The sequence below is a fragment of the Canis aureus genome, chromosome 10 (assembly GCF_053574225.1).
Source record: "Canis aureus isolate CA01 chromosome 10, VMU_Caureus_v.1.0, whole genome shotgun sequence".
NCBI classification, from domain to species: Eukaryota; Metazoa; Chordata; class Mammalia; order Carnivora; family Canidae; genus Canis; species Canis aureus.
This window is the reverse complement of record NC_135620.1, coordinates 22,767,310-22,793,317: the sequence shown is the minus strand read 5'-3', so window position 1 is coordinate 22,793,317 and position 26,008 is coordinate 22,767,310. Positions and strand designations below refer to the sequence as shown.

At 41.1% G+C, this 26,008-nt stretch overlaps 1 protein-coding gene, 1 long non-coding RNA gene and 1 pseudogene across 4 annotated transcripts in view; 2 read left to right on the top strand and 1 right to left on the bottom strand.

Moving 5' to 3' along the window:
• The window catches only part of HSPA4 (heat shock protein family A (Hsp70) member 4), a 72,990-nt gene that overhangs the window by 27,852 nt on the left and 19,130 nt on the right, over positions 1 to 26,008 (bottom strand). For 2 of the 3 annotated variants that reach the window (XM_077911653.1, XM_077911655.1), the window contains exons 2-6: positions 7,452 to 7,509; positions 5,112 to 5,252; positions 2,715 to 2,837; positions 949 to 1,048; positions 159 to 292 (exon numbers count right to left, since the gene is read on the bottom strand). In XM_077911653.1, coding sequence (XP_077767779.1) covers positions 159 to 292; positions 949 to 1,048; positions 2,715 to 2,837; positions 5,112 to 5,252; positions 7,452 to 7,509 — 556 coding nt within the window. Of the gene's footprint in view, positions 1 to 158; positions 293 to 948; positions 1,049 to 2,714; positions 2,838 to 5,111; positions 5,253 to 7,451; positions 7,510 to 21,891; positions 22,233 to 26,008 lie in introns of those variants that run through there. The other variant, XM_077911654.1, reaches the window with a different exon arrangement.
• Positions 9,183 to 12,325, top strand: LOC144322787 (uncharacterized; annotated as a pseudogene).
• LOC144322095 (uncharacterized) lies at positions 21,250 to 25,742 on the top strand. Its single transcript, XR_013387661.1, has 2 exons — positions 21,250 to 22,983; positions 23,389 to 25,742. It is a non-coding gene; the product is annotated as an uncharacterized LOC144322095 (long non-coding RNA).

Genomic DNA, 26,008 nt, shown 5'->3' with positions numbered 1-26,008 from the left:
TCAACTCTTAATGAATTACAACTTCTACTCTACCTCTACATAGTTTAGTTTACCAAGCTTCCATTAATGCAACAAAATTCTCTATTATTTCAACTATCTCCATAAATTCCTAATTACCATACAGTTGCAATATAGTTCTCCAGAAATAATATACTTACTTTAAGTTTTCCTCTATTAAACGCACATACAGAAACTTGATAAGAAGAATGCCCCATGTCTACAAAAACTACATTTCTTGGTTTCTCTTCTAGGGCAGGAAGATCTTGCTTATAGATTCCATATGCAAGAGCAACTACATAAGAAAAAAATTAAATTCAATGTAATATTATCATTTAAATAGTACATTTAAAAGTCACTTTAAGTAAAAAAAATATATATATAGTGAATAGGACTACATCATATGCTGTTTTGGAAAAATCAAATTCTCCATATGCTTTGCATAATTTATTCATGAGGAACATTAACTACAAAGAATCAAAGACTGACATTCACTTAGACCTCCTTAACATTTCCAATTTTCAATTCCAATGACCTGGGCTGGGCTATTTTCCCCCACCACTTCCCCCACTTTTCCAAAAATATTTTCCAGGATTTCTTCTAATTTATGCCACCTCAACATTCCTACCTATCTCTCCCTGAGATGTTTCTTTACACCCCATTACAGTGGTGGAAAAAAAGGCCAATCTTTAAAACAACACACTGCTCTCGACACACAGTAACTGTGTTACTTTCCAAACAAGCATGTGATTACATACCAAAGTAAGTGCTATGTGGATAAAGAAAAAGCACTGGTCAGATGAATTCTTTATGAGTGACACAATATCCAAAAGTACTATGGCACATATGTGTAAGTGCTGCAAGCAAAATAAAGAACAAGAAACCCCATAGTTTTAAGACTGCAAAACCTTCAAGATTTAGCAAGTCACAGATGCTAACAACCCCTGTTACCTGCAGTTGTTTCATTCATTAATCGCAGGCAATTAAGACCAGCAATTTGTGTCGCATCCATCACTGATCGTCTTTCTGCATCAGTATAGAAACAAGGAACCTACAAAAAAATTTGAAAGTTTACTATATTAGGGAGTCCTCATTTAAAACATATCTGCCAAAAAACAGCAAAATCCAGAAATGTCTTCAAATACCTACAGCAATTTATTCCGTATACAATCAAGGAAGTATTTCAAATAAATAAAGAAATGTTAGAATATTCAGTAAAGAGCATTGGAATGGATGAAAGAGAAAAATTATGAGGTTGCATCCCTACTGCACACCTCATACCAAAATAGATTTCAAATCAAAGATTTAACAGTTTAAAAAAAAAAAAAGAGCACCAGAAGGAAAGGCAGTCTTTACCATCAGAGTAGGAAAAAATTCTCTAAATGTAACACAAAATAGAGAAGAGGAAAAAAAGGGGAGAAAAGATTAATATATTTGAATAGCAACATTAACAGGACAGATGGCAGCTACACTTGTGTTAAACAAGCGTAAAGTACAAACTTGTCAAATCACTAAGATGTACACCTGAAACTAATGTAACATTGTATGTCAACTATGAACAAAACAATTTTTAATCGATTAATATATTTGACTCGGACACCTGGGTGGCTCAGAGGTTGGGCGTCTGCCTTCAGCTCAGGTCGTGATCCTGAGGTCCCAGGATCAAGTCCCACATCAGACTCCCCACACAGGGAGCCTGCTTCTCCCTCTGCCTATGTCTCTGCCCCTCTCTCTCTCTCTCTCTCTCTCTGTCTCTCATGAATAAATAAATAAAATATAAAAATAATACTAATAATAAATTTCACTCATAAAAATTCTAATGACTAAATGGGGAAAAATATTTGCAACTCATATCATAAAATGATACAGCTTATCTCTTTTATATGAAGAACTACAGATCAAAATGTACACCATAAACTCAAAATGAGCAAAGAACAGGAATGTCTTATGTAGAAAAGGAAATAAAGAAACCTTAAATTTAAAAATGTTCAACTTCAAAAAAAATAAAAAATTAAAAAATTAAAATGTTCAACTTCACCTAAAGAGTAAACATTAAAATCGCATACACTTTGATAGCATTATTCAACTATTACAGAACTAGCTAACACCTCAATAAGTTGTGATGAGGCTGTTGTCCAACAAGTCCTCTTATACTCTGCAGGGAGAAGTGTGATTACAAATTCTTTAAAGGACAATTAAACAGCTGCTGTTATAATTACAAATACACATATTCTTTGTCCTAGCAGTTGTACATCTAGGAATTTAGCCTATAAATCCTACAAACTTAACACATAAGAGCAAAATCTTATCATCAAGTTCATTGACTATAATAAATTTTTAAAATTTATTTATAATTAAAAAAAAAAACCTGGAGGGGCACCTGGGTGGCTCAGTCAGTTAAGCATTAGACTCTTGACTTCAGCTCAGGTCATGATCTCAAGAATCAGGGACCCCTGGATGGCTCAGCGGTTTAGAGCCTGCCTTTGGCCCAGGGCGTGGTCCTGAAGTCCTGGGGTCGAGTCCCACAACGGGCTCCCTGCATGGAGCCTGCTTCTCTGTCTGCCTGTGTCTTTGCCTTTCTCTCTCTCTCTCTCTCTCTCAAGCCTGCTTCTCTGTCTGCCTGTGTCTTTGCCTCTCTCTCTCTCTCTCTCTCTCCCCTTGTCTCTCATGAATAAACAAAATGTTAAAAAAAAAAAAAAAAAAGGAATCAAACTCACCGAAACAACACAGTCCACAACAGGCTTCTTGAGAACACTTTCTGCTGTCTCCTTCAGTTTGGACAAAAGCATGGCTGTCACTTGCTCCGTAGTAAAATTTCGCTCTTCCTCCATATATTTGACCTGCAATAAAACATAAGGATCTGGGCTTATTCCAGCTTTTCATGACCTAAAAGCCTGAAATAAGCAATGTCTAACACATCATCAACGGAACATTATCTTAAGAAGGAACTGAAGAACACTAGTTTGAGAAGCAAAAACAACTTGAAGGTCACTTTTAGCTTTTTAACATGTTTAGCAAACATTAATACTCCAGATAAGGACCATTATGTAAACAGTATGTTGTGACCACCAACAAAACCTGAGACCATTACCGTGCAAAAGCAAACTGATGTAGCTCACCATGGCCCACACTGTACCTCCATAAAGGGGTCTGGTGGTGGACATTCTACCATCTGGAATACTATGTGTTTTAGTTCATTTACCGTGTTGACTTTAAGATCATTTCTGAAATTAGGATCCAATCTAACCTGAGGTCATAGTTTATTTCCTGTTATAGGCCAAGACAGGACAAACTTGACCCAATAAATACTTGAATTAAAGGATAAATGAGGGATCCCTGGTGGCGCAGCGGTTTGGCGCCTGCCTTTGGCCCAGGGCGCGATCCTGGAGACCCGGGATCGAATCCCCCATCGGGCTCCCGGTGCATGGAGCCTGCTTCTCCCTCTGCCTATGTCTCTGCCTCTCTCTCCCTCTCTGTGTGACTATCATAAATAAATAAAAATTAGAAATAAATAAATAAATAAAATAAAGGATAAATGAATAATGATTCAAGATAAACTACCCTGCATAAAAGTATGCAACTTCAATAAGGGCTACAAACTTTAAATGCTGAAAAACTGACTAGGACAAGCCCCAGCCCACATGCCCATAGTCCCCAAATACAACCCATCCCTGAAAACATTTACTCTCTTCTTTCCGCTGCTGCTCCAGGTGACCTAAACACTATTTTCTCCTCCACTCTTAGCTCCCCAGCCCAAACATAATTTACTCTGATTCAGAATCTAGTAGTCTCTTACTTTACTGCATGATAAAGATGGGAAAGCACCCCTCCCCAGGAGTCTCTTCTTCCCTATCTGCTGGTCTATTCATCCACTCCTATACTTGGATGCACTTGTTCCCGAGTCTTCTCCCTAGTCTCCTCTTTTGGCTCTTGCAATGCTTATGACTAAATCTGACAATACCTAATCCTATTTCTTTCCTATTAGTATTCTCCATTTACTCACCTCTTTTTTCTCCCTGCTTCCCTCCCCTGTACTCCAGATTTATCTATTACCAGCCATTCAAACTGTTCTGATGACTGCCACAAATAATCTAAGTAAACCCAGTGATCATTCTTCAGTTATCAAAATTCTTCACTTCTAAATTCAACTGTGTTCTCAGCTACAACAGGACAACTCACTACCTTTTTCTCCCAAGTCTCATCATTTATTGCATTCTGAGCCTATTTCCACGATCCTAACTTCCCCAACTGCAATGTCTCAAACACCAAATCTCCCCTTGCTAAACTCACTTGCCTCTTTTGTATTATCAATTCACTGTATGCTTCACAAACTCTTCTAGATGTCCCAGAGATATCAAAGACTAAACTCCCTTTTCTCAAAAGAATACCTCTTTCCAATCTAAGAAGTCCTATTGTCAAGAGTATTGTCAAGAGTATGACCATACACCTGGTTAGTGACTTTATTTTTTTTAAGACTTATTTTCTTTTTAAAATTTTATTTATTTATTCATGATAGACATAGAGAGAAAGAGAGGCAGAGAAACAGGCAGAGGGAGAAGCAGAGGCTCCACGCCGGGATCCCTGGTTAGTGACTTTAAAGTGTTCAGTTATTTGTTTGGTATTCCAGAAGTGTTCACTAAAGTCACACCAGAAAGACTGCTCCATCAGTAAACAATACAAGCAGCAATGGCAACGTTAACTTCAAATCACCACTACCCATCTGTCCAACTCATATTAAGAGTGCAACCTTTCATTTCCAATTAAAATTCAGATTATGTGGGATGCCTGGATGGCTCAGTGGTGAAGCATCTGCCTTTGCCCCGGGGCATGATCGAGTCCGGCATCAGGCTCCCTGCATGGAGCCTCCTCTCTCTGCCTAAGTCTGTGCATCTCTTTCTCTCTGTGTCTCTAATGAATAAATAAGTAAAATCTTAAAAAAAAAAAAAAAATTCAGATTATTCAAAAACACCAAAGGGTCTTTCCTACCAAAACCTTCTCCTAAACATTTACAAACATTTTCATTCCAACTTGAACTCAGAATGGTACAAACATGTATTGACCTGATATAATAAAACACTGTATTTCAATTACAAGGCATTACTTTGAGATCTTACCTTTATACCTGTTAATCCAGTGGGCAGTTGCACAATATCATAAGCAAGGTTAGATTTTTCTGCTTCCACAAATGGATCAGAGAATGCTCGGCCATGGAATCTTTTAAATCCCTGGACTGTGTTCTTTGCATTGGAAATTACCTAAAAGAAAGAACATCAGAATCAAAGAGTAAAAAGACTAAGAGCAATTAGGGGGAAAAAAAAAAAATCAACAATGTCAGAATAAACTAGCATCATTTTAACTTTAACTTCAAGTTTCCTTCTGAGTTTCATTTTCTTCAGCAGTACACCTTTCTGTATAATGCCTGCTCACATGTGAAGTGAGGAACAATGCATTTGTACAGACCACAGTATAAAGGATGGGACCAGAGCCTAGCTTGTCCTACTTCTCCATGAAGACAGGTCATTGAACATGTACAAAGGTAGTCTTCTGTTCTTAAACTTCTAATCAACATTTACATAAAATGAGCTTTAATTTTTAAAAATTACCATAATTTATGATTCAAACTTTCGGAGTCAATTCAGGGCATATCAATTCAGATTCTAGTGAAAGAAACTAAACATATTGGGGAAAAAAGAGGACAGTAAGTACACAAAGATAAATGTAAACAGACAGTAACCAAGTATTATTTACAACAGCAGAAAACTGGAAACAGCCTAGATGGTCAATTAACAGGAGAATGGATAAATAAATGATACACCCATACAATGGTAACTTTTTTTCAGAAAGTTGGAAGACAAGTATCTATATGGTATGATCTCACTTTTGCAGCAGGGGAAGCATTTAAATCTGCAGAAAAAGGGATCCCTGGGTGGTGCAGCGGTTTGGCGCCTGCCTTTGGCCCAGGGCACGATCCTGGAGACCCGGGATCGAATCCCACATCGGGCTCCCTGCATGGAGCCTGCTTCTCCCTCTGCCTCTCTCTCTCTCTCTCTCTCTCTCTCTCTCTCTCTGACTATAATAAATAAATTTTTTTAAAAAATTAAAAAAAAAATAAAAATATATCTGCAGAAAAAGTACAAAAGGTTATACATTAAGATACTAATGGTGACTTTGGATAAAGGCAGCAAGTGTAACTTCCAAATTTCTACAGAGCTCCTCTGCATCAGCTATGTTACAAAGCACTCAGAAGTCTTTTATAAAACAATGAGACCTCCAACATTGGGCCCTACTTTCAGTAGGCTGCCAAACAGAAACTCAGTATCACAGTGACTAATCCTAGAACTAAGTTGCCAGTTTAGTACAAGAACTATTCTCAATAATTAAAGCAAGTTTAAAAAAAAAAAAAAAAAACTCACTGGTATTTTAGAAGAGAAGACATTTTAAACTAGCTCTGGACATGTTATCTACTGCTTCCTAACAAACCTTTGATTTTTTTGAAAATGAAATTATAAAACACTCAATGTTTAAAAAATTGGCTAAGCACCATTTTCTTAGGCTTTTTTAAAATTTATTTTATTATTATTTTTTAATAATTTCTATACCCAATGTGGGGCTCAAAACTCACAACCCCAAGATCCAAGAGTCACATGTTCTCCCAACTAAACCAGCCAGGTGCCCCTGGACTTTTAAATCATCGGCCCTGCCCAACCCAGAAAAAAAGACCGTTAATTAATTCTTTATGGTGATCCAGAATGAACCATTAAAAGGTCAAATATGCAATTCCTTAATTTTACAAGCTCAGACAACCAAAGCAGCAGAACTCTTGGAGTTTTGCTGCTCTGGTTACTTAGAAACCAACAAATAATGTTAGGTTCCTATTTTATAAAGTAAAAACATTAATGTCAAGTGTGCTTCTACAAGTACGCTTTATTTCCTTGAGCTCCTTGATTAACAAGATCAAATCTACAAACATTAACTCTAAGTATGACTAAGATGAAAACCCAAAGAGACAGACTTTAAGGAACACGTAAAATATACAGGAATAAGCAAGCCTTGCTTAAACAAGTCTGGGCAAAATACATCCCGGTAGTCTTCATTAAAGAAATTATGCCGTTCAAGTTATTTTTTTTTTCAAAGTAGGGTCCATGCCCGGCATGGAGCCCGCCCAATATCAAGCTTGAACTCACAACCCTGAGATCAAAACCTGAGCAGAAATCAATCAAGAGTCAGAAGCCTACCCAACTTAGCCACCAAGGGGGCCCCGTTCATGCTATTTTAAAAAGCTATTTGCTTCTCACTCAAGCACAGGAGACTAAGGATCAGGCCTTTTTCATCTGTTCACCTAGGAACGGTCATACTAGGCACATAATGGGCACTGAAATACTTACTGAATGGAAAGATGGACAAAGCAGAGAAATAAGTCATTTAGGAAAAAAGGAAACAAAACAAAACTCTACCTGGCTTTTAGCTGCTGCTCCAATTGAACGATTCTTAGGACCAAAAGAAATGCAAGCCCTAGGGGAAAAAAACATTTAAGCATCAAACCTTACTGCATACAACATTACATCCAAGAGGATTACATCACCATAGCAGGCAACCTTTCTGAGTCTTAACTAAAAAGCCACACATTATAAAAGCGCACTGTAAATATTTTATTTTGATCTCTCCATTGAGTAAAACTATCTCTAAGAATGGCTGGCCTCTTAGAATAATGGGAGTCCTGTCATTTAGATGTTGAAGCACAAGTCTGATGTGTTAACCATTAGTCCTAATAAGTTTATCTAAGTGACTAGGTAACAGATTATCTTATATCTATAATAGAATAGAATACTATCTAGCCAACCTCCACTATTCCTTACTCTTCAAGTCTGTTGCTCAAAATCCCAATATGAAATATTGTACCCTCTTACCAATACATCAATTAAATGTTCTTGCTTTCTCAAATAGCTTATAATTTCCCCTAGAGAACAGTCTATAAGCCATGAGAAGAACTCTTATCCTACTATGTATTAGTAAAAAATAATTTTCCTAGAACTAGCTTCCAAGGACTCACAAATTTTTTTTAAAGTTTACTATTTTTTTTTTTTTTAAGTAATCTCTACACCCAACCTGGGGGCTCAAATTCACAATCCCAAGGTCAAGAAATTGCATGCTCTTCCAACTGAGCCAGTCAGGCACCACAAGGACTCACCATTTCCGACAATAAACTTCATTGTCGCTTGTGAACACCACATTCTTCTGTGAACACGTTCTTCCAAATCACCAATTCATACACTACCTGCATGTATTTGCAGTTTCATGCATGTGCAGCTTATTTTAGAAACCTAAGGCTCACAAGTATAACTACTTCAAAATACCATGTTTAAGCTTAGAAAGTCAGTTATATTGGAATTGATGGGTTTTGCTAGCATGGCCTCTATACTTCCCCATAGGTTTTTCATTCTCTCTTTTTTTAAGATCTTTTTAAAATTTTATTTATTTCCTCATGAGAGACACAGAAGGAGAGAGAGGCAGAGACTCAATCCAAGGTCTCCAGGATCACGCCCCAGGCTGAAGGCGGTGCTAAACCACAAAGCCACCAGGGCGGGCTGCCCTCTCTCTCTTTTAAGATTTTATTTATTCATGAGAGACACAGAGAAAGAGAGAGGCAGAGACATAGGCAGAGGGAAAGGCAGGCTCCACGCAGGAAGCCTGATGTGGGACTCGATCCCAGGATCACTGACTGAGCCAACAGCAGACGCTCAACCACTGAGCCACCCAGGCGTCCCAGTTTTTTCATTCCTATTAATCCCTCTGGAACCCTGCCCCACCCTCTACTCCCATTTATTTGACACCTCTCTTTCCAGTGGCTGCTTTCTTTCTTTCTTCCTTTTTTTTTTTTTTTTTTGGCTGCTTTCTTTCAAGCTAAAGATCAAATTCACTCCAAAGCACCCAAAAAATCCTAAAAGACAAAACTAAATCCTAAACAGTCTATTTTCTCCTCAATCTAGTAAAACCTTGTCCTCTTCCTCTTTTAGTAACAAGGAATGCACAAATTGCTGTGTATTACCCTCATTAAATCTTCAAAAAAAGCACTCCATCTCAGTTTACTGAGTCCAAAAAGATTATAAGTAAATTTATACAGGGTCACAATCTGAAAGCAATGGAGTCAAGACTCTAGGCCATTTCTCCATACTTACACTCTAGCTATGGCCCTATCTGTCCCAGACCCCAAGCTCTTCAAATTTAGAGTATATAAGCTCTGGAGCCATAATGCCTTGGTCCACATCTGACTACATTAGATGATCTACTGAGGATTATTTCACTTAGACAAACTTACTAGCAGCCCTGTGCAATCTGCCAGAATGCTGGGCCTCTCTGTGCCTCAGTGGCCTTTTCAACCCAATAGGTAAGAAGCCTTTAGTCGATCTCCCAGAGCAGGTGCAAGTAGCTATGCACTGTATAAATACAGCATAGCCTGGGATCTTATTAGATTTGCTCTGAACCCTAAACACTGCAGGCCCAGAAGATACTGGAGATAGCCTCCAAGAAACACAGGTGGTCAAGCTTAGCCTTTCTGCATATATATACACCTAATCACTAATTTTTTAAATGTTCTCGGTACCATAGGAATGCCTCTCCTATCACAGCTCTTGCTGCCCTTTAGGAAACTACCAAAGACCATTTATCCACTCCATTCACTCTCCACCCCAAAAAGGCCTTCTAGCCTAACCCTAACGATTTGGTAAACTCACATCTTTTCTAAAAAAGCCACCAGATCCCACCAACAACTCAACCCCAAGGTAAATTACAGGGCAGTGTTATCTATCTTCCATTCTTTACTGCAGTCCTTTAAAACTGAAACCTTCATCTCCTCAAAACAATTGCTGGCCCTAACAATAGAAAACATTAATGTTCTCAAGTTTATTATATATCCTGTTGGACAATTTTCTATTCTACCTGTTTAACCCTGAAGCCACCTTGCTTGTAATTATCTTTCAAACAAAACCAGTAATTGACAAAGCCCAGATGCTTTATGGTGGAACTTAAGGCTCAAACCACCCCAACCCCAACCCCACTTTCCACCTGCATATCAAGCATAGTGAACCAATGCCAAGTTAGTCTTTCCATCTTCCTTGCTAGTACCACTTTTGCCACCTGAAATGCTCTCATCCTTCTTTACCTCACTCATTCTCCAGAAATATTACCTACTTTGTGAGGCCTTCCCAATGGCCCTCAAGTAAAATTCAAATCATTTTTATCTCTTAAAACTTGTTAGAATTGCATACAGAATGCTGATACAGAACATCTCCATCTCAACAAATGTTCTATTGTACAGAGTTGGTCTAGGTAATATTCTCCCTTAAAGTCTGGTAACATTTTTACTTTTTTTTTTAAGATTTTATTTATTTATTCATGAGAGCCACAGAGAGAGAGGCAAAGACACAGACAGAGGGGAAAGCAGGCTCCCCGTGGGGAGTCTTATATGGGATTCAGATAAAATAATCTTTTTTTTTTTTTAAGATTTTATTTATTTATTCAAGAGAGACAGAGAGACAGGGAGAGACAGAGACAGAGAAGAGCAGAGACACAAGCAGGGGAGAAGCAGACTCCATGCAGGGAGCCTGATGCGGGACTCAATCCCAGGACTCCAGGATCACGCCCTGGGCCAAAGGCAGGCACCAAACCACTGAGCCACCCAGGGATCCCCTTACTTTTAAAATCTACATCTGCCTTAACAGTAATAAGAGCTGCTTTGTAATTCTTGAAAAGCTAAATAAAAGTTTGTCTCGGGTCAAATTACAGCTGACCCTTCAACAAAACTGGTTTGAACTGTGGGGATCCACTTATAACATGGATATTCTGTGATACTCTACTGCAAATGTATTTTCCTTATTATTTTAATAACTTTTTCTCTAGCTTACTTTATTATAAGAATACAATACATAGTAGATACAATATACAAAATGTGTTAAACTGTTTCTGCTATAAGGCTGCCAGTCAACAGCACACTATTAGTAGTTAAGTTTTTGGTTTCCCAAGTCACCCCAACCCCAAAACTGTTCAAGAGTCAATCGTATTCATCCTTTTTTGGCTCATACTCACACTACAAACAATTAACTTCTTAGAAAACAATCAAGTGTCACTACTGGAATGGCAATCTTCACATGATATAGCAGGCAAACAAGACCGCAAACAAGGCATAACTCCTGCCAAATATGGGGAAAGTCCACAGTCTTCTTATCCTAAGAAACCAATATCCTATCATTACAAAGCAATTCTTACATTCCTAAAAAGTTCTGTTAACAGTAAGCTTATCACACTAAAAAAAAGAAATGCTTAGCTTTTCCACTTTGCCATCAACTTTACTGTATTTACAGAGAGCTCAAACACCAGAATCAGTATGGGTCTATCCAAATCTCTTCTCTGCCTTTTCTAGCTGTGTGAATTCTGTTACTTAATCTCTAAAATTCTAAAATGGGGAAAATTAGGGCCTCGGCCTTAGCAGTTGAAGAGAGAGGGAGTAGGTCACAAAGGCATGAAGATAGGATCCTCCTCCTACCAAACACAAAAATCACTCTGATGAGAAGTCCAAGGATCATTCTAAATATAAAGGGGCCACCAAGGAGTGGAGCGAGAAGGATCTTGACAAGGATAAAACTTGGAACAAGGGCAGCACTTCCAGTGGTGGCAGCAGCACCAGGTCCTGATCCAGCTCTACCCCCAACACCAGGACAGGCTCCAGCAGTGATTCAAGGTCCCCCCTTCAGTGTCAAGCTGCTAGGGAAATACAGCACAACCTACAGCTCCAATTCCAGCAGCTTCTCTAGCTCAACAAGTACTTCTGGGCATTTGCATGACAACAGGCTGCATTCCCATTTCAAATCCAAAACACCCAAAAGAGATGAAAAGAAAAGGAAAAAGCAGAGTCCTTCCGCTAAACCAGCTCAAATGTCTATCAGGAGGCTCACTAGAAATGTGAGCAAGGACCACGTGATGATGATGGTCTCCACCTCTGGGAAAATTACTATGACTCAAATGCCTGTAGAAAGGATGTAACCCCATCTTTCTAAAGGCTATGCATCTGTGGAGTCTGAAAATCCAGATGAAGCCAAGAAGGTGCTAAAGGACATGGACGGAGAACAAATTGATGGCCAGATCACTGCCCACCGCTACCATCACTAGGACACCGCCCCCCCCCCCCCCCAGGTAATTCAGCCCTCCCAGGAAAATGCTGCCATCGCCCTCCACATGGCAGGTCCTCTTCTCCCCATCCCCTCCAGGCGATGTCGCTCCAATGGCTGCTGCTGCCACAGTAGCCACTCCAGCTCCAACTTCTGCCAATAAATAGCCACTAGGCCCTATAACTTCTATCTCATCCACTCCAATTTTGTCACTTTCCTAGCCAAAGGAGAATTGGTAAGAAAGAAATTACTTAGGGCAGGCTTTGAAGACAGCAACGGGGACATCTCCTCCAAAAGCAAAGTTCCAGCTGCAGGAGTGTTATTGTGGTTCAGGGCTGCGCCTATAAAGATGCCTTCCAGTTTTCTGGCTAGAAAGCTCCCATATTTTGAGTTCCCGAGAGAGTCAATTTAGTAGCAAAGCCAGCAGGGACAAGCAGGGTAGAAGTGTAGCCCCAACCTGCAGGTATGACTTTCATTTCCACAAATGACCAGGGGCTAGTCTGGTGGCCTGATCATGCCCTTGCTTGTTGGTCTGCAGAGCGTCTCAGGAAAAGGCGGACTTTCATGCAGCTGCTGTTCCTGCCAGCCTGGCCCTGCTCCCCTGGCCCTGTCCTTTCCCAGCCTCTAGGGTCAAACACCCCGTGTAAGTTACCGAAAATGGTTCTATTTTTACATGTACTCATGCACACACACCCACATCCCAGGTCTCCCTTTCTCTCTGAAATTGATGAGCAAGTTGAGAGCAAGCTCTGCAGGGTCATCACAGACCCCTCTATCGCAACTCTTGTTCATAGGGATCTTGCAGGCTACCTTGGCAAAACATACACTGCTTTTTTGGCTTTTTAACAGTCAGTATAAATTTTTTGTCTTGAGTCTTATAAACTTCTAGCATTTTAGGTGCTGTTCTGTTGTTTTTTTTTAAAGATGTTATTTATTTACGTAAGAGAAAAAGAGAAAGCACAAGTAGAGTGAGGGGTGAGGGAGAAGCAGACTCCCCACTGAGCAGGGAGCCTGATGAGGGGCCTGAACCCAGGACTCCAGATCATGACCTGAGCCGAAGGCAGACCTTTAACTGACTGAGCCACCCAGGTGCCCCAGCACTGTTGTGTTTATACTTTGTCATGTAGGCTGAAAGGATTGTGCTGAATAAACCTGGGAATAGAATGCAGATTGCAAAAAATATATAAAAACATAAAATGGGGAAAATTATAACCCTACCTCATATACCTACTATAAAAATTAAATGTTGTTGATACACCATTTTGGGGGGTGGGATAGGGGCAGAGAGAGGGAGAGAGAAAATCTTAAGCAGGCTCCACACCCAGCACAGAGTGAAGGGTTCCATCTCCCAGCCTTGAGATGACCTGAGCCAAAATAAGAGTCAGACACCTAACCAACTAAGCCACCCAGGTGCTCCATGTTGGTCCACGTTTGAAGGATTTATATCAGAGATCGGCACATCATAAATAATAAAGTACTAGCGATTTTACCATTGTTCCACTGAAATCCTGGTTTAAATTCCACACAAAAATATACTAACTAGTTTGCTATGAAAGTTCTGCTTCACCTTTCCAAACTATTCATTAAAATCCAGTCAGCTAGCTTCAAAATCAACCCATGAAGAATAAAAAGTCCTACTTTCATCCAAAAAGAACTGAATAAGGGTAAATAGTTAAATAGCACAAAACAAAGGGTTTTTAAAAATAAAAGCTCAAAAAAATAAAAATAAATAAATAAATAAAAAAATAAAAGCTCACACAAAGAAACCTAATTTAAATGTGAAGAAATCCCAAAAGATTAAGTCAAATATTAGAGCCCATTCTAGAACCTAGTCCAGGGCTTTCTAGTTAGTTTAAGCTCATTGCAGAAAATTAGAAAACAAAAAGTATGACAAAGAAAAGAAACATCTGTAATTCTACAACCACCCGCCCCTGCCCCCACCACGCATGGCCACCATTAGCATTTAAGTAAACACTCCTATACAATGCTAACAGATATAGTTAAGTCGTGATCTAAAAAATCTTCAGTGGCTGATTTATTCCACTAGGATTTTTACAAGCAACAAGTACGGAACAAAATATTTAAAAATTTATCTACTACTCTCCACTCACCAGGAACTTCCAATATCTGCACAGAGCCTGCATCCAATCTTTAGCTATGGCAGTGTCTCTTTCATCCAAGCAAGGTCAAGCTCCCACACCTGTTCTTTTGCCAGTGAAGTCTAGCAATCTATACTTGATTTTCCCAAATGCTCAATACTACTATGGTCCAATTTTATAAATGAAGATCTGATTCAAGATCCCTGGGTGGCGCAGCGATTTGGTGCCTGCCTTTGGCCCAGGGCGCGATCCTGGAGACCCGGGATCGAGTCCCACGTCGGGCTCCCGGTGCATGGAGCCTGCTTCTCCCTCTGCCTGTGTCTCTGCCTCTGTGTGTGTGACTATCATAAATAAATAAAAATTTAAAAAAAAAAAGATCTGATTCAAGTCATATTAATGTATCCAGAAACATAACTGGTAAATATAAGCATCCAAGATTCAAAATCAGGACTACCAGACTCCAGACCCCATATGTGCCTTTTTTTGTACTGCCAAGCAAACCAATTAGATTTAGTACTACTTCTATACCTTCAATTAGACCATCCCGATCTTTCCATCCATGTGTTTTAACCCCATGTGCTCAAGTCCCACCCCTGCCTTTTCTATCACTCCACTCCCCCAACGTAACCTCTCCTCTGCACTGATACTTTAAGTCTGTACTTAATAACCCATCCATAACTGTACTTATTTTCTTATTTACCATTGCTTTACATCATTCATATTTACACCTAGAATGGTTACATCTCTAGACATCAAGAATCTTTATCCTAGACTTCCTCTCTATGCCACACCATTCCAATTCAATGCTGCTAAAAACAGACACTTGCTACCTGACATTACTGTTACTCCACTCCCAAGTACAGGTTGGTAGTTTAGTTCAAGACTCCTCTATTCCAGGACGCCTGTGGCTCGGCGGTTAAGCTCCTGCCTTCAGGCCGGGGTGTGATCCTGGAGACCTGGGGTCGAGTCCCACATCCGGCTCCCTGCATGGGGTCTGCTTCTCCCTCTACCTATGTCTCAGCTTCTGTGGCTCTCGTGAATAAATACTAAATAAATAAAACCAAAAAAAGACTCCTCCTCTGTTCTAATCATCAGATCCTAGAAATAATCACCTTTTTAGGCCAGAGAATAACACAGTTCTCCCTTTCCTGGGTAAGAGATACTAGTGACCAAATATTTATGCACATTCTAATGGGATGTTATGAACAGCTGCAATCAACACAGATCCTTAAAAGGCAGTTTCATGTTTGTAAGAATGTGTAGAACTGCTCTTGAGATATTTAGAACAGCTGTTGCTCTAATTCTTAACTGATATAAAAAAATGAGCTTATCAGAGAACCCACAATAACATTTAGATTATCAAATAACAGATTTAAGCAAAATTGTCATGGAAAAGATTACGTGAGTTAGAGTATCGCTTACGGCCTTAGCCCTGAACAAGAAAGTACCCCAAAAACCTGACATCAAACAGACCAAACTCACACTTAGGATACACAGTTCCCTAAAGCACAGCAAATTCTCCAATCAGGAAGATGCACACATTAAAAGCTATAAACTATGAACCCTTCAGGCAAACTTCAATAGTTTTCATTTTATTATTCCAATATATATATCATTAAATGAAGAGGAATAGTAAAAAAAAAAAAAAAAAAGTACAAAAAGTACTAACAGCAATACTAGAAAACACCTGAGCGATATTTACTGTGAACAGCTTTACACTAAACACTTTAGTTTCAGCTCATTATAATCTTTACAATGCCCAGTGAGAGAATCACTTATCTTCCTGTTATAAATTAATCCCTTAAATTTGTGTGAAGTATCCTGGTGACAGTCCTTTAAGAATACATTGCTGACTCTTGAATAGTATGGTCTGAAATGCGTGGGTCCATGTATGGATAGATTTTTCAATACAATACAGTAGTATAAATGGATTTCCTCTTATGATTCTACTAACATTTTTTTTTCCCTAGCTTACTTTGAGAATACAATATAGAATATATATACAGAATACATGTTAACTATTTACATTTTCAGTAAGTAAGGCTTTTGGTCAACAGCAGGCTACTAGCGATTCAGTTTTTGGGAAGTCAAAAGTTTTTATACATAGATTTTTGACTGCACAAAAGTCAGCATCCCTAACCCCCACATTGATATACAGGTTCAAATGTGTATTCTTTGCACTAGCAAATTCACATCTGTAACTCTACCCAACAAAAATAAAAGCATTAACAAGTAAATCCAATTATAAAGACTATTTTCCAATTAACTGTTTATTACAAAACTTAGAAATAACCTGCTTGAAAAAAAATGTTACAGCCACGATGAAGAATATTATACATTTAAGAAGGTAGAGATTGATATTTACTGACTCTGAAAGAGGTCTAAAACATATGTGAAAGAAAATTTACAAAATATAATATGATCCTATTTAACATACCCACCCCCCCATGTAAATTTGTAGAAGTATGGGGAAAAGGTACGCACGGATATACAGCCAACAGCAAATAATGAGAAGGACAAGAACTTCAGCATTTTAGTCTTTTTATTGTTACAACAAACACATATCTTGTTAAAATGTTTTCATTTAGGAAACCCAACTGAGAGCCTACGATATAAAGTTCCTGTCGACTAGTCTACCAATTTTGTATACAAGATTCTGTTATAGCTCCTTAATGATTCTAAGGAACTACTTTCACAACTGGCAATCAAACATATACAGGAGAATGGTGTAAGCAATGTGAACTTTAGTTAACAAATCAACTTTCCTTTTCTTTAAATCCAAAAGACTCAAGATCCTACTGCTATACTTAGCTCTACACAACACGTAAAAAAAAAAAAAAAAACATTTACTTCATAGGAATATGTTTCTTGCACCAGTTATATATATGTTAATATTCCAGTTAACCAGAAAATACATACTTTCAGCTTCTGCTCTCTCAAGGGCAGCTAATAGACAATTTCATCTCTTTAAATTCCTAATATATCACTTTATTAGGAACTAAGTCCATGAAAATCATAATATAAACAATTCACATAGAGAAATTATTTTAAGTAATTCATTTCTACCCTATAAGTTGTTCTTTTTGGAAAGTATGGGCCAATTCTTCAGTAATGTCTGGCACTCCAGTAACATTTTTATTCCAAAGCTTTAAGGTTGTACCTTTCTAGTGTAATAATCCTACTAAATATATAAATAGGTTCCTCATCTTACTCCAAAGCCTATGATCAAAAAACATTTACATGGATGCTCCTAATTTAAACCTCCAAAGTTTATCTCAAAGCCACCCACACCTCCCTCCCATGCTACACTAGTGGAGAACAGCTCCCACATGGACTAAATACTTCCCTAACCTAAGTAGCACCCTACTTCTTCCTCTTCCCAGATAAAACCATTCTCCATGAAAATAGCAAACCATATTTTTAAAATTTAAACTGCACTGGGCAGCCCGGGTGGCTCAGCGGTTTAGCGCTGCCTTCAGCCCCCAGGCATGATCCTGGAGACCGGGATCAAGTCCCACGTCGGGCTCCATGCATGGAGCCTGCTTCTCCCTCTGCCTGTGTCTCTGCCTCTCTCTCTCTCTCATGAATAAACAAAATCTTTAAAAAAATTTTTTTTAACTTCATCAACTCTCACTGCACCTAAATAAAAATCCTCAACATGATTTACAAAGTCCTGCCTAACTCCTCTCCAATCCGTCTCACACCATTCTCACAAGTGGCTCAAGATTAGTTATGATCTTCTCAGTCTGCCAAGTGTGCCAGGCAGTCTGAATGCCTCTGGTCTCCCTCACTTGCTGTTCCTTCTGCCTTAATCAACTCTTCCTTAGACCCACCCACCAGGTCCATGTAAATTTCTACTCACTCTCCAGGTCTCAACTTAAATGGCACTTCTTTAAAAGCACCTTTCATTCATCCAATTTAAAATAAGCTCCCCCCAATCCCATCATCCTATTCTGTACTTTCCCATCTGGATCTTCACCAGTTGGTAATTACATCTTTGTTTAGCATCTGGCTTTTTTTTTTTCCACTACTCCTGTCCATGATGGCAGGATCTTGTTTATTCGTTCAGAGTACTTCTAGTACTTCTAATGCTTAACACAATGGCTGACATATTGGAGGCACTCAGCAGTTGCTAAAATAAAGCAAGCCTGTACTTGGTGGAAAAGCAAGGGTCTCTTCTGGGCAAGAGTCAACCAGATCCTCAAAAACTGAATCGAAAAACTATTACACCCACTATGTGAAATGAGGTACTTCCAACACAGCCAAACCTCCAGAATCTGCATCTCACTTCCACTAAAGCAAACCCACATCATAGTCTCTGTGTACCTGAGACAAAAATCCATTTTCCTTTACTACAAAAATTAATCTTTCCATTCTCGTTTTCTACTTAGGGACTCCAAGAAAGAAATTTAAGCTAATCAAAAGCATAGTTCAAAAATTACTTTCCTAGACGTTCCTGGAAAATATAAAATATAGGTTAAATCATATAAGGAAAACCATTTAAAGTATTTAAGTAGTATTTTCTTATCACAATTACGTGATGTATCTGGTCACACATAATCTAGTCACTAAGACAAACTTAATTTCAATTTGGAAAAATGAATCTTTTTGTATGTGAAACAATTTTCAGTCCCAAACAATGGAATTTTTGGTAACTGTTAAAGCTGTTGTTTGCCTTTAAAAAGGGGGGGAAGGGGGCATAACATAGTCTAAAAAAAAAAAAAAAAAAGACAGGAACACTGTTAGTTCCAATATTGGGGAATTCTCCCTCTAGATCAAAATTATGTTCAAATCTAGGCAGGAAAGGACCAAAAATGTTAAGCACCTGACTCAGTGCACCAGCCTTTTTAAATTTCTTAGGGAAGACTATCTTTACAAACTTGGATCTGGAGAGGAAGACAGTATCAAATAAAAAATTAATGCTTAAATACTCAAAAATAAACCCGTGCTTAAAAAAAAAAAAAATCAAAAAAAAAAAAAAATCAATAAACAATACCTTCCCTGCAATTAGAACATAAAACTCATTGTTAAAAACTATAAAAAATAGGGGGTACTGGTGTGTGACAGCTAATGAGTACAGGACTTCTTTTGGAGTCATGAAAATGTTTTTAAATGGATTGTAAGGGGATCCCTGGGTGGCGAAGCGGTTTGGCGCCTGCCTTTGGCCCAGGGCGTGATCCTGGAGACCCGGGATCGAAGCCCACATCAGGCTCCCGGTGCATGGAGCCTGCTTCTCCCTCTGCCTATGTCTCTGCCTCTCTCTTTCTCTCTGTGACTATCATAAAAAATAAATAAATAAATATTTAAAAAAAAAATAAATAAATTGATTGTAGGGATAGTTGCAGTATTGTGACTACACTAAAAACTGGAAGTGTATGCTTTAAACAGGTATAAACTATATGTGAATACTCTATAAGGCTCTGAAAAATTATAAATTAATTGACAAAGGGACATCAAATCACATTTTAGGATCTGGGATGGGTTTTCAAAGAAGCACCTGGTCTAGGTCTAAAACAAGAGGCAGAAATTTGACAAATGTAATGGAAATGTTGTGGGTCTCTGGGCAGCAAAAATCAGTGGAGGTAGCAATCTAGTTTGGCTACCAAACTCCTGAAGGGTGACCAACGTCAGGGGGGAAGATAGACCTTGGAACAGAAAACTTTTTTTTTAAATTTTTATTTATTTATGATAGTCACGGGGGGGGGGGGGGGCAGAGGGAGAAGCAGGCTCTTTTTTTTTTTTTTTTTTTTTTTATTTATGATAGTCACAGAGAGAGACAGAGAGAGAGAGAGAGAGAGAGAGGGAGGCAGAGGGAGAAGCAGGCTCCATGCACCGGGAGCCCGGTTGTGGGATTCGATCCCGGGTGTCCAGGATCGCACCCTGGGCCAAAGGCAGGCGCCAAACCGCTGCGCCACCCAGGGATCCCTTTGGAACAGAAAACTTGAAAGGCCATCTGACAAATAGTAAGAGAACCTAGAAAATAATAAACTTCCTAAAAGATTTTGCCCCAGGGGCACCTGGGTGGCTCAATGGTTGAGCTTCTGTCTTTGGCTCAGGTCTTGCAGTGATCCTGGTGATCCTGGGATCAAGCCCCGCACTGGGCTCCCCGCAGGGAGCCTGCTTCTCCCTTTGCCCGTGTCTGTCAAAAATAAATAAATAAAATGTTTTAAAAAAAGAAAAAAATGGGACGCCTGGGTGGCTCAGTGGTTGAGCGTCTGCCTTCGGCCAAGGGCGTGATCCCCAAGTCCTGGGATCGAGTCCCACATCAGGGAGCCCACTTCTTTCTGCCTAGGTCTCTGCCTCTGTCTCTCATGAATAAGTAAATGAAATTAAAAAAAAAAAAAAAAGGATAGGGATCCCTGGGTGGCGCAGCGGTTTAGCGCCTGCCTTTGGCCCAGGGCGCGATCCTGGAGACCCGGGATCAAATCCCACGTCGGGCTCCCGGTGCATGGAGCCTGCTTCTCCCTCTGCCTATGTCTCCGCCTCTCTCTCTCTCTCTCTCTCTGTGTGACTATCATAAATAAATAAAAATTAAAAAAAATAAAAATAAAAAAAAAGGATAGAGGGGATCCCTGGGTGGCTCAGCGGTTTCGCGCCTGCCTTTGGCCCAGGGCGCGATCCTGGAGTCCCGGGATCGAGTCCCGCGTCGGGCTCCTGGCATGGAGCATGCTTCTCCCTCTGCCTCTCTCTCTCTCTCTATCATAAATAAAAATAAATAAATAAATAAAATAGGAAAGAAAGAAAGATTTTGCCCCCAAAACTGGTACCTCTACAGTAAAAAGCAGACTTTTTTTACCCAAGGAAAGACTTGAGTGAGTCACGACTTCTTAGAGCTGAGTCTATACTGGTCCCTTAACATACTATAGGCTCTAAAAGTCAAAGTGAGACCCTGAGTCATTCATTAACAATTGCGGCCAACACCCTGGTTGGAATGTATTAACTATGAAAGTGAAACGCTGTTAGGTGTGGACCCGCAAATGACCCAACAGAGTTCAACATACTGAAACAATGTGAAAAGCCGACGTGAACGGAAAGGTATCAAAAAAACACATTGACTTCACAAAGTAATTTTTTTTTCTTTTTTTTTTTTTTGGTAGCTGTGCGTTCCACCGCGAGCCCGAGCCTCCGGTGCCCCGGCTCCCTCTTCCGGGTGCTGCCCCGCCCCCACTCACGTGGGATTCTGGCCGCTCCATCTTCACGCCGCCGGCAGACACTAGAACCCGTTCGATTCAACTAACTTTTATTAGGCGCCTGCTGTGTGCAAAGCCCTGAACTCTGTAGTAGGCTGAAGAAACGGCAGTGCGCCCTGGGCCTGGCCTCCGCCCTCTGAAAGAACTCGGTCCGCTAGACATCCGTGCCCTCCGCTGCCTTCCCTCCAGCTCCCACCCGTGCCCTCCGCTGGCAGGAGCACCCGCGCAGAGCCCTCGCTCAACCGGCAGGCCGCTAGGAAGAGGCATCGCCGCCGGCGCACACCCTCGAGGCGAGCCGTGGCCACCAGCGACCTGACACCCAGCGGGGTGTCCTTACCCACCAGGACTCCCGGCCCGCGCTCCCCAAGCCCGCGCGGGTCGCAGACCAGAGCAGGCGCTACCTCCCCACCCCGAGCGCACGCGGCCGGACCGCCCCACACTCACGGCGTGCAGCGGTCGCTGTACTCATTAGCGATCGTCTCGATGCCGCCGGCGCGGGCCACGGCGACGTAGCAGCTCTGGAAGCCCAGGTCTATCCCCACGACCGACATGGCGCCGGCTACAGTTCGGGCTCAAGCCCAGGTCCGGCCGGCGAAACGGGACACGGACCCAGGTGGGGCTGGCGCGCGGAGTGCGGGCCGCGTGGGCCGGGGGCCGGGGGCTGGCGGGGGACGTGAGGGAGCCCTCGCGGGCGCGTAGGTCCCTGGGAAGGGAGCCGCCGCGGAGAGCGCTGCTCAGGCCGGCTCCGGCTCAGCGGCCGCAGAAGAGGCGCCGGTAGCGGGGGCGGAGAAGATCTCGAAAGATCTCGTCGCGACGAGAGTAAAGCCGTAGCGCGAGAACTGCGAAGGAGAAGCGTGATCTCGCGAGACCCCGGCTCAGACGCTTTTCCTTCTGAAGTTCCGCCCCCAGTTACGACGAGCCTACGTCATGTCCAGGCAGGAAAACCTCGGAAGGGATGGAGCGGGTGAGAGAGGGGTGGGAAGCCAATTGAGCCTGCGCGCAAAGCCCGCCGCAGCGACTCCCAATGGCGGCCGAAAGCAGTGGGGCGCCTTGCCTTCTAGAAGAAAGTAGGAGAGCCAGCTTGAGGCAAAATACCGAAGAGGCGTTGGCCTACTTCCGCCGTTTTTCTGCATCAAAGAAACTTCCGGTGATGGGACCTCCTGCGCCCCACTTTGTGTTGCGCCCCCAAAATGGAAGCGCAGACTAAGCTTCAGAACCCAGAGAGTCTGAGCCCTTAGGGCGGGTCGGCCCGTTGAGGACCAGGCTGCCCTTGGAAAGAGGCCCTGAGACGGGCCTTAGGTAGGTCTCTGTCCAAGTCCGAGACAGCGCCCTCCCCGGCGGAGAACGGGAATCGTCTCGGTCGCACTGGCGTGGTTTTTCTCAGTCTTGCCTCACCGTTCTCTAAGCTGCTGGCGCCCTTAGAGGCCGATAGGACTTAAAACTTGAAATCCCCAACACAATCCAAGCACCTGTCCTGAGCTGAATGCAAGAGTCACAGATGGATGATACGCTACCTAGGTCCGCTCAGACCAGCCAGTAAGTGACAGGATTACTTGAGGCTAATGAATCTTAAACTTTAGGGCCCCTCACTTCCGGAGTGTTCCAGGAGCTGGCGAACTCCATCCTGCCATCGGAAAGCAACTCTAGATAATAAGAATTTATTCTCTCTTAAGATTTTATTTATTCATGAGAGATAGGGAGAGAGGCAGAGACATAGGCAGAGGGAGAAGCAGGCTCCCTGCGTGGAATCCGGTGCAAGACTTGCTCCCAGGACCCTGGATCATGATCTGAGCCAAAGGCAGACGCTCAACGACTGAGCCACCCAGGTGTCCTTATTTCTGATAAATTGATTGAAGAGATCTCAGTGGGGGAATCTGTATCTCCAAATCTCCAGTAACTGATTCTTTTGTCCTAAATACTTTGTGACTTTTTTTTTTAAAGGATTTAAATGTATAATATAAGCTTCAACCTCCCAAAACCCGAATCCCACCGGCCTTGAGGACAGCTAAAAAAGTAAAATGAATCCCAATACAAGGCGGCAAGTGTTATGTGCAAAATGGAGGCGGCTAGGAGGACTTTACAGAAAGGCAAAAGCCTGCTTTCAAGTTGTGGAAAAAAAAAAAAACACAGCTTAGCATGGTTTGCTGAAAACTACAAAAACTGATGTATTGCTGAAACGGAGACTGAGTTGAAGATCTCAACCTTAAGGCTAGAACAATCGGATCTTTTAATGAATGAGCCAAGAAGAAAGTACATTTTCTCAAATCTTCATTTCTCACACACACACCCTCAGTCTCCTGGAGCAGTGCCCAAAGGCCAGATTGTTTGCCTGTACCCTTGCAAAATACCACACAGTTCTTATATTTTGGCTAAACTGAACATGCTTTGTCTTCAACACCAAGTACTGAGTGCTACCTAAAGTGGGAGGGAGGTGGGTAATAGGAGTACAGGCAGCAAGAAAAGGCCTTTGAGCATAGAGAACAGGGATAAACAGATACTCTACACCCATGTTTATGGCATTATTCTCAATAGCCAAAAGGTGAAAACAACCCAAAAAATCACTGATGCATGAATGGATTTTTAACGATGTATACATGCAATGATACACTATTCAGCCTTAAAAAGGAATAAAACTCTTTAACACATGTTACAACATGGCAGAACTTTAAAAACGTTATGCCAAGTGAAAGAAGTCTGACAGGAAAGGATAAATTTTGTATGATTCAATCTATAGGAGGAAACTTTAGAGGATGCTTTTGGGCAATCAACTTGAACTATGTAAGCCTGAGAAAGGAGGAAGGCCTCCTGGCTGATACAGTCCCATTAGGCAACCCACCTCAAAACAGCCATAAGCGCTAACTGACCAATGGGTTATTTACACCCATTTGTTGTAAATCAGGCACCAAAAAAGGAAAATGCTGTGAGTTCCCATACTCTCACCTTTCCTCTTGTACAGCAGCCCCCTAGCACTGCCTCGGGGCAATCTCTATTTTGCTGTCCTGCCCACCACTTCATTGGGGAGTCTTCAGTAAATTTCTACCTCCTTTGTTCTGCCTTTGGTGAAAGAATTCACCCGATCTGGTTGCCCCACATTTGGTGGCCCCCATCCAATATCGACATGCCACAGAAATCAGTAGGCAAATTCATGGAGACAGAAAATAGAACAGTGGTTAGCAAGGGCTTACGAGTAGAGGGGAATGAAGAGCTACTGTTTAATGGGCATAAAGTTTTGGTTTGGGATAATGTAAAAGTTCTGGAGATGTATATTACTGGTGGTCACACAATAGTACAAATGTATATGTAATGCCACTGATATATATACTTTTAGATGGTCAAAATGATAATTATGTGTAATTTACCACAGTAAAAAAAAAAAAAAAAAAGGTTGACCTTGACCTTCTGTCTTATATTTGTGTCCTACCTAGGAGGATATCAATGGCACCAAGAACAGTATTGGCCTTTGTAATGACAGAGTTCTGTGTCTGCCCACTCTGGGTTATAAGCACTGGGCAGACAGAGACCAGGCTGCCATAGGCTGAAGTGACTTTTCTACTTAAAATATCAGTAGGTCTGGGGGAACCTGAATGGCTCAGTCAGTTAAGCATCTGACTTCTGCTCAGGTCATGATCTTGGGGTCATGGGACAAAGCCCCATGTCAGGCTACCACTCGGTGGGGAGTTTGCTTATCTCTCTCCCTCTCCCTATGCCCCCCTCCTCACTCGTGCTCCCTCTCTTTCTCTCAAATAGATAATCTCTAAAAAAGAAAATATCACTAGGTCTGGGTTATGAATTCTTGCCTTCCTTCTTGTGGGAGACCTCCCCAGCCTTTAACTAAACTGGCAAAAATGTACAACCGTATCTTTTTGTGTTCCACCATCATACCTACCTACCTTATTTGCCCTGGCTCTGCTTTCAGTTTAAAATACCATTGGCCCTATCAATCTTTTTAATGATTTGTCCTTCTCAAAATAAAACATAACATCAGTCACAGAGAGTACTCATCCTGTTATAAATAGTTTCCTGGATCATCAAACTTATAGCTCAAGAAGCTATTCTGGGATGTTTAAGTAAATGAAGTCAGAAGAAAAGTTATTTAAGAATTCTGAGGAATCTAAAGTGACAAGTTTCCAAGAACCACAATAGTGAAGCAATGAAGCTGCCAGAACATTTCATATTGAAGGCATCATGGTTGCAGCAAAATTCCTTTTATTCAGCAGAGCATCTTGAGAATTGTAGAAGGAAGTTATTGCAGGCATTTCTCTGATACAATGATTAAATTTAGTTTTAAGCAATCAGGAAGGTGTCTGTTTTAAATATACAGTGTTAATAGACTGCCCACCATGAAACAAAAGGTTTTCAGTTGGGAATTCATAATCTTCCCTGCCAAGTGTCCAGTGGAATCTTGTCCTACACCCTGAAGCAGCTTCAGGTACAAGCTCTGGTAATGGTATTTTCAGCCCTCCATGAAGTCACACTGAGTGGACAAAGTGCCCTTAACCCAGCAAGCACTCCTTTCTTAAACTCTAACATTCTAGCAACTCAGTAATAGTGGTAATTATCT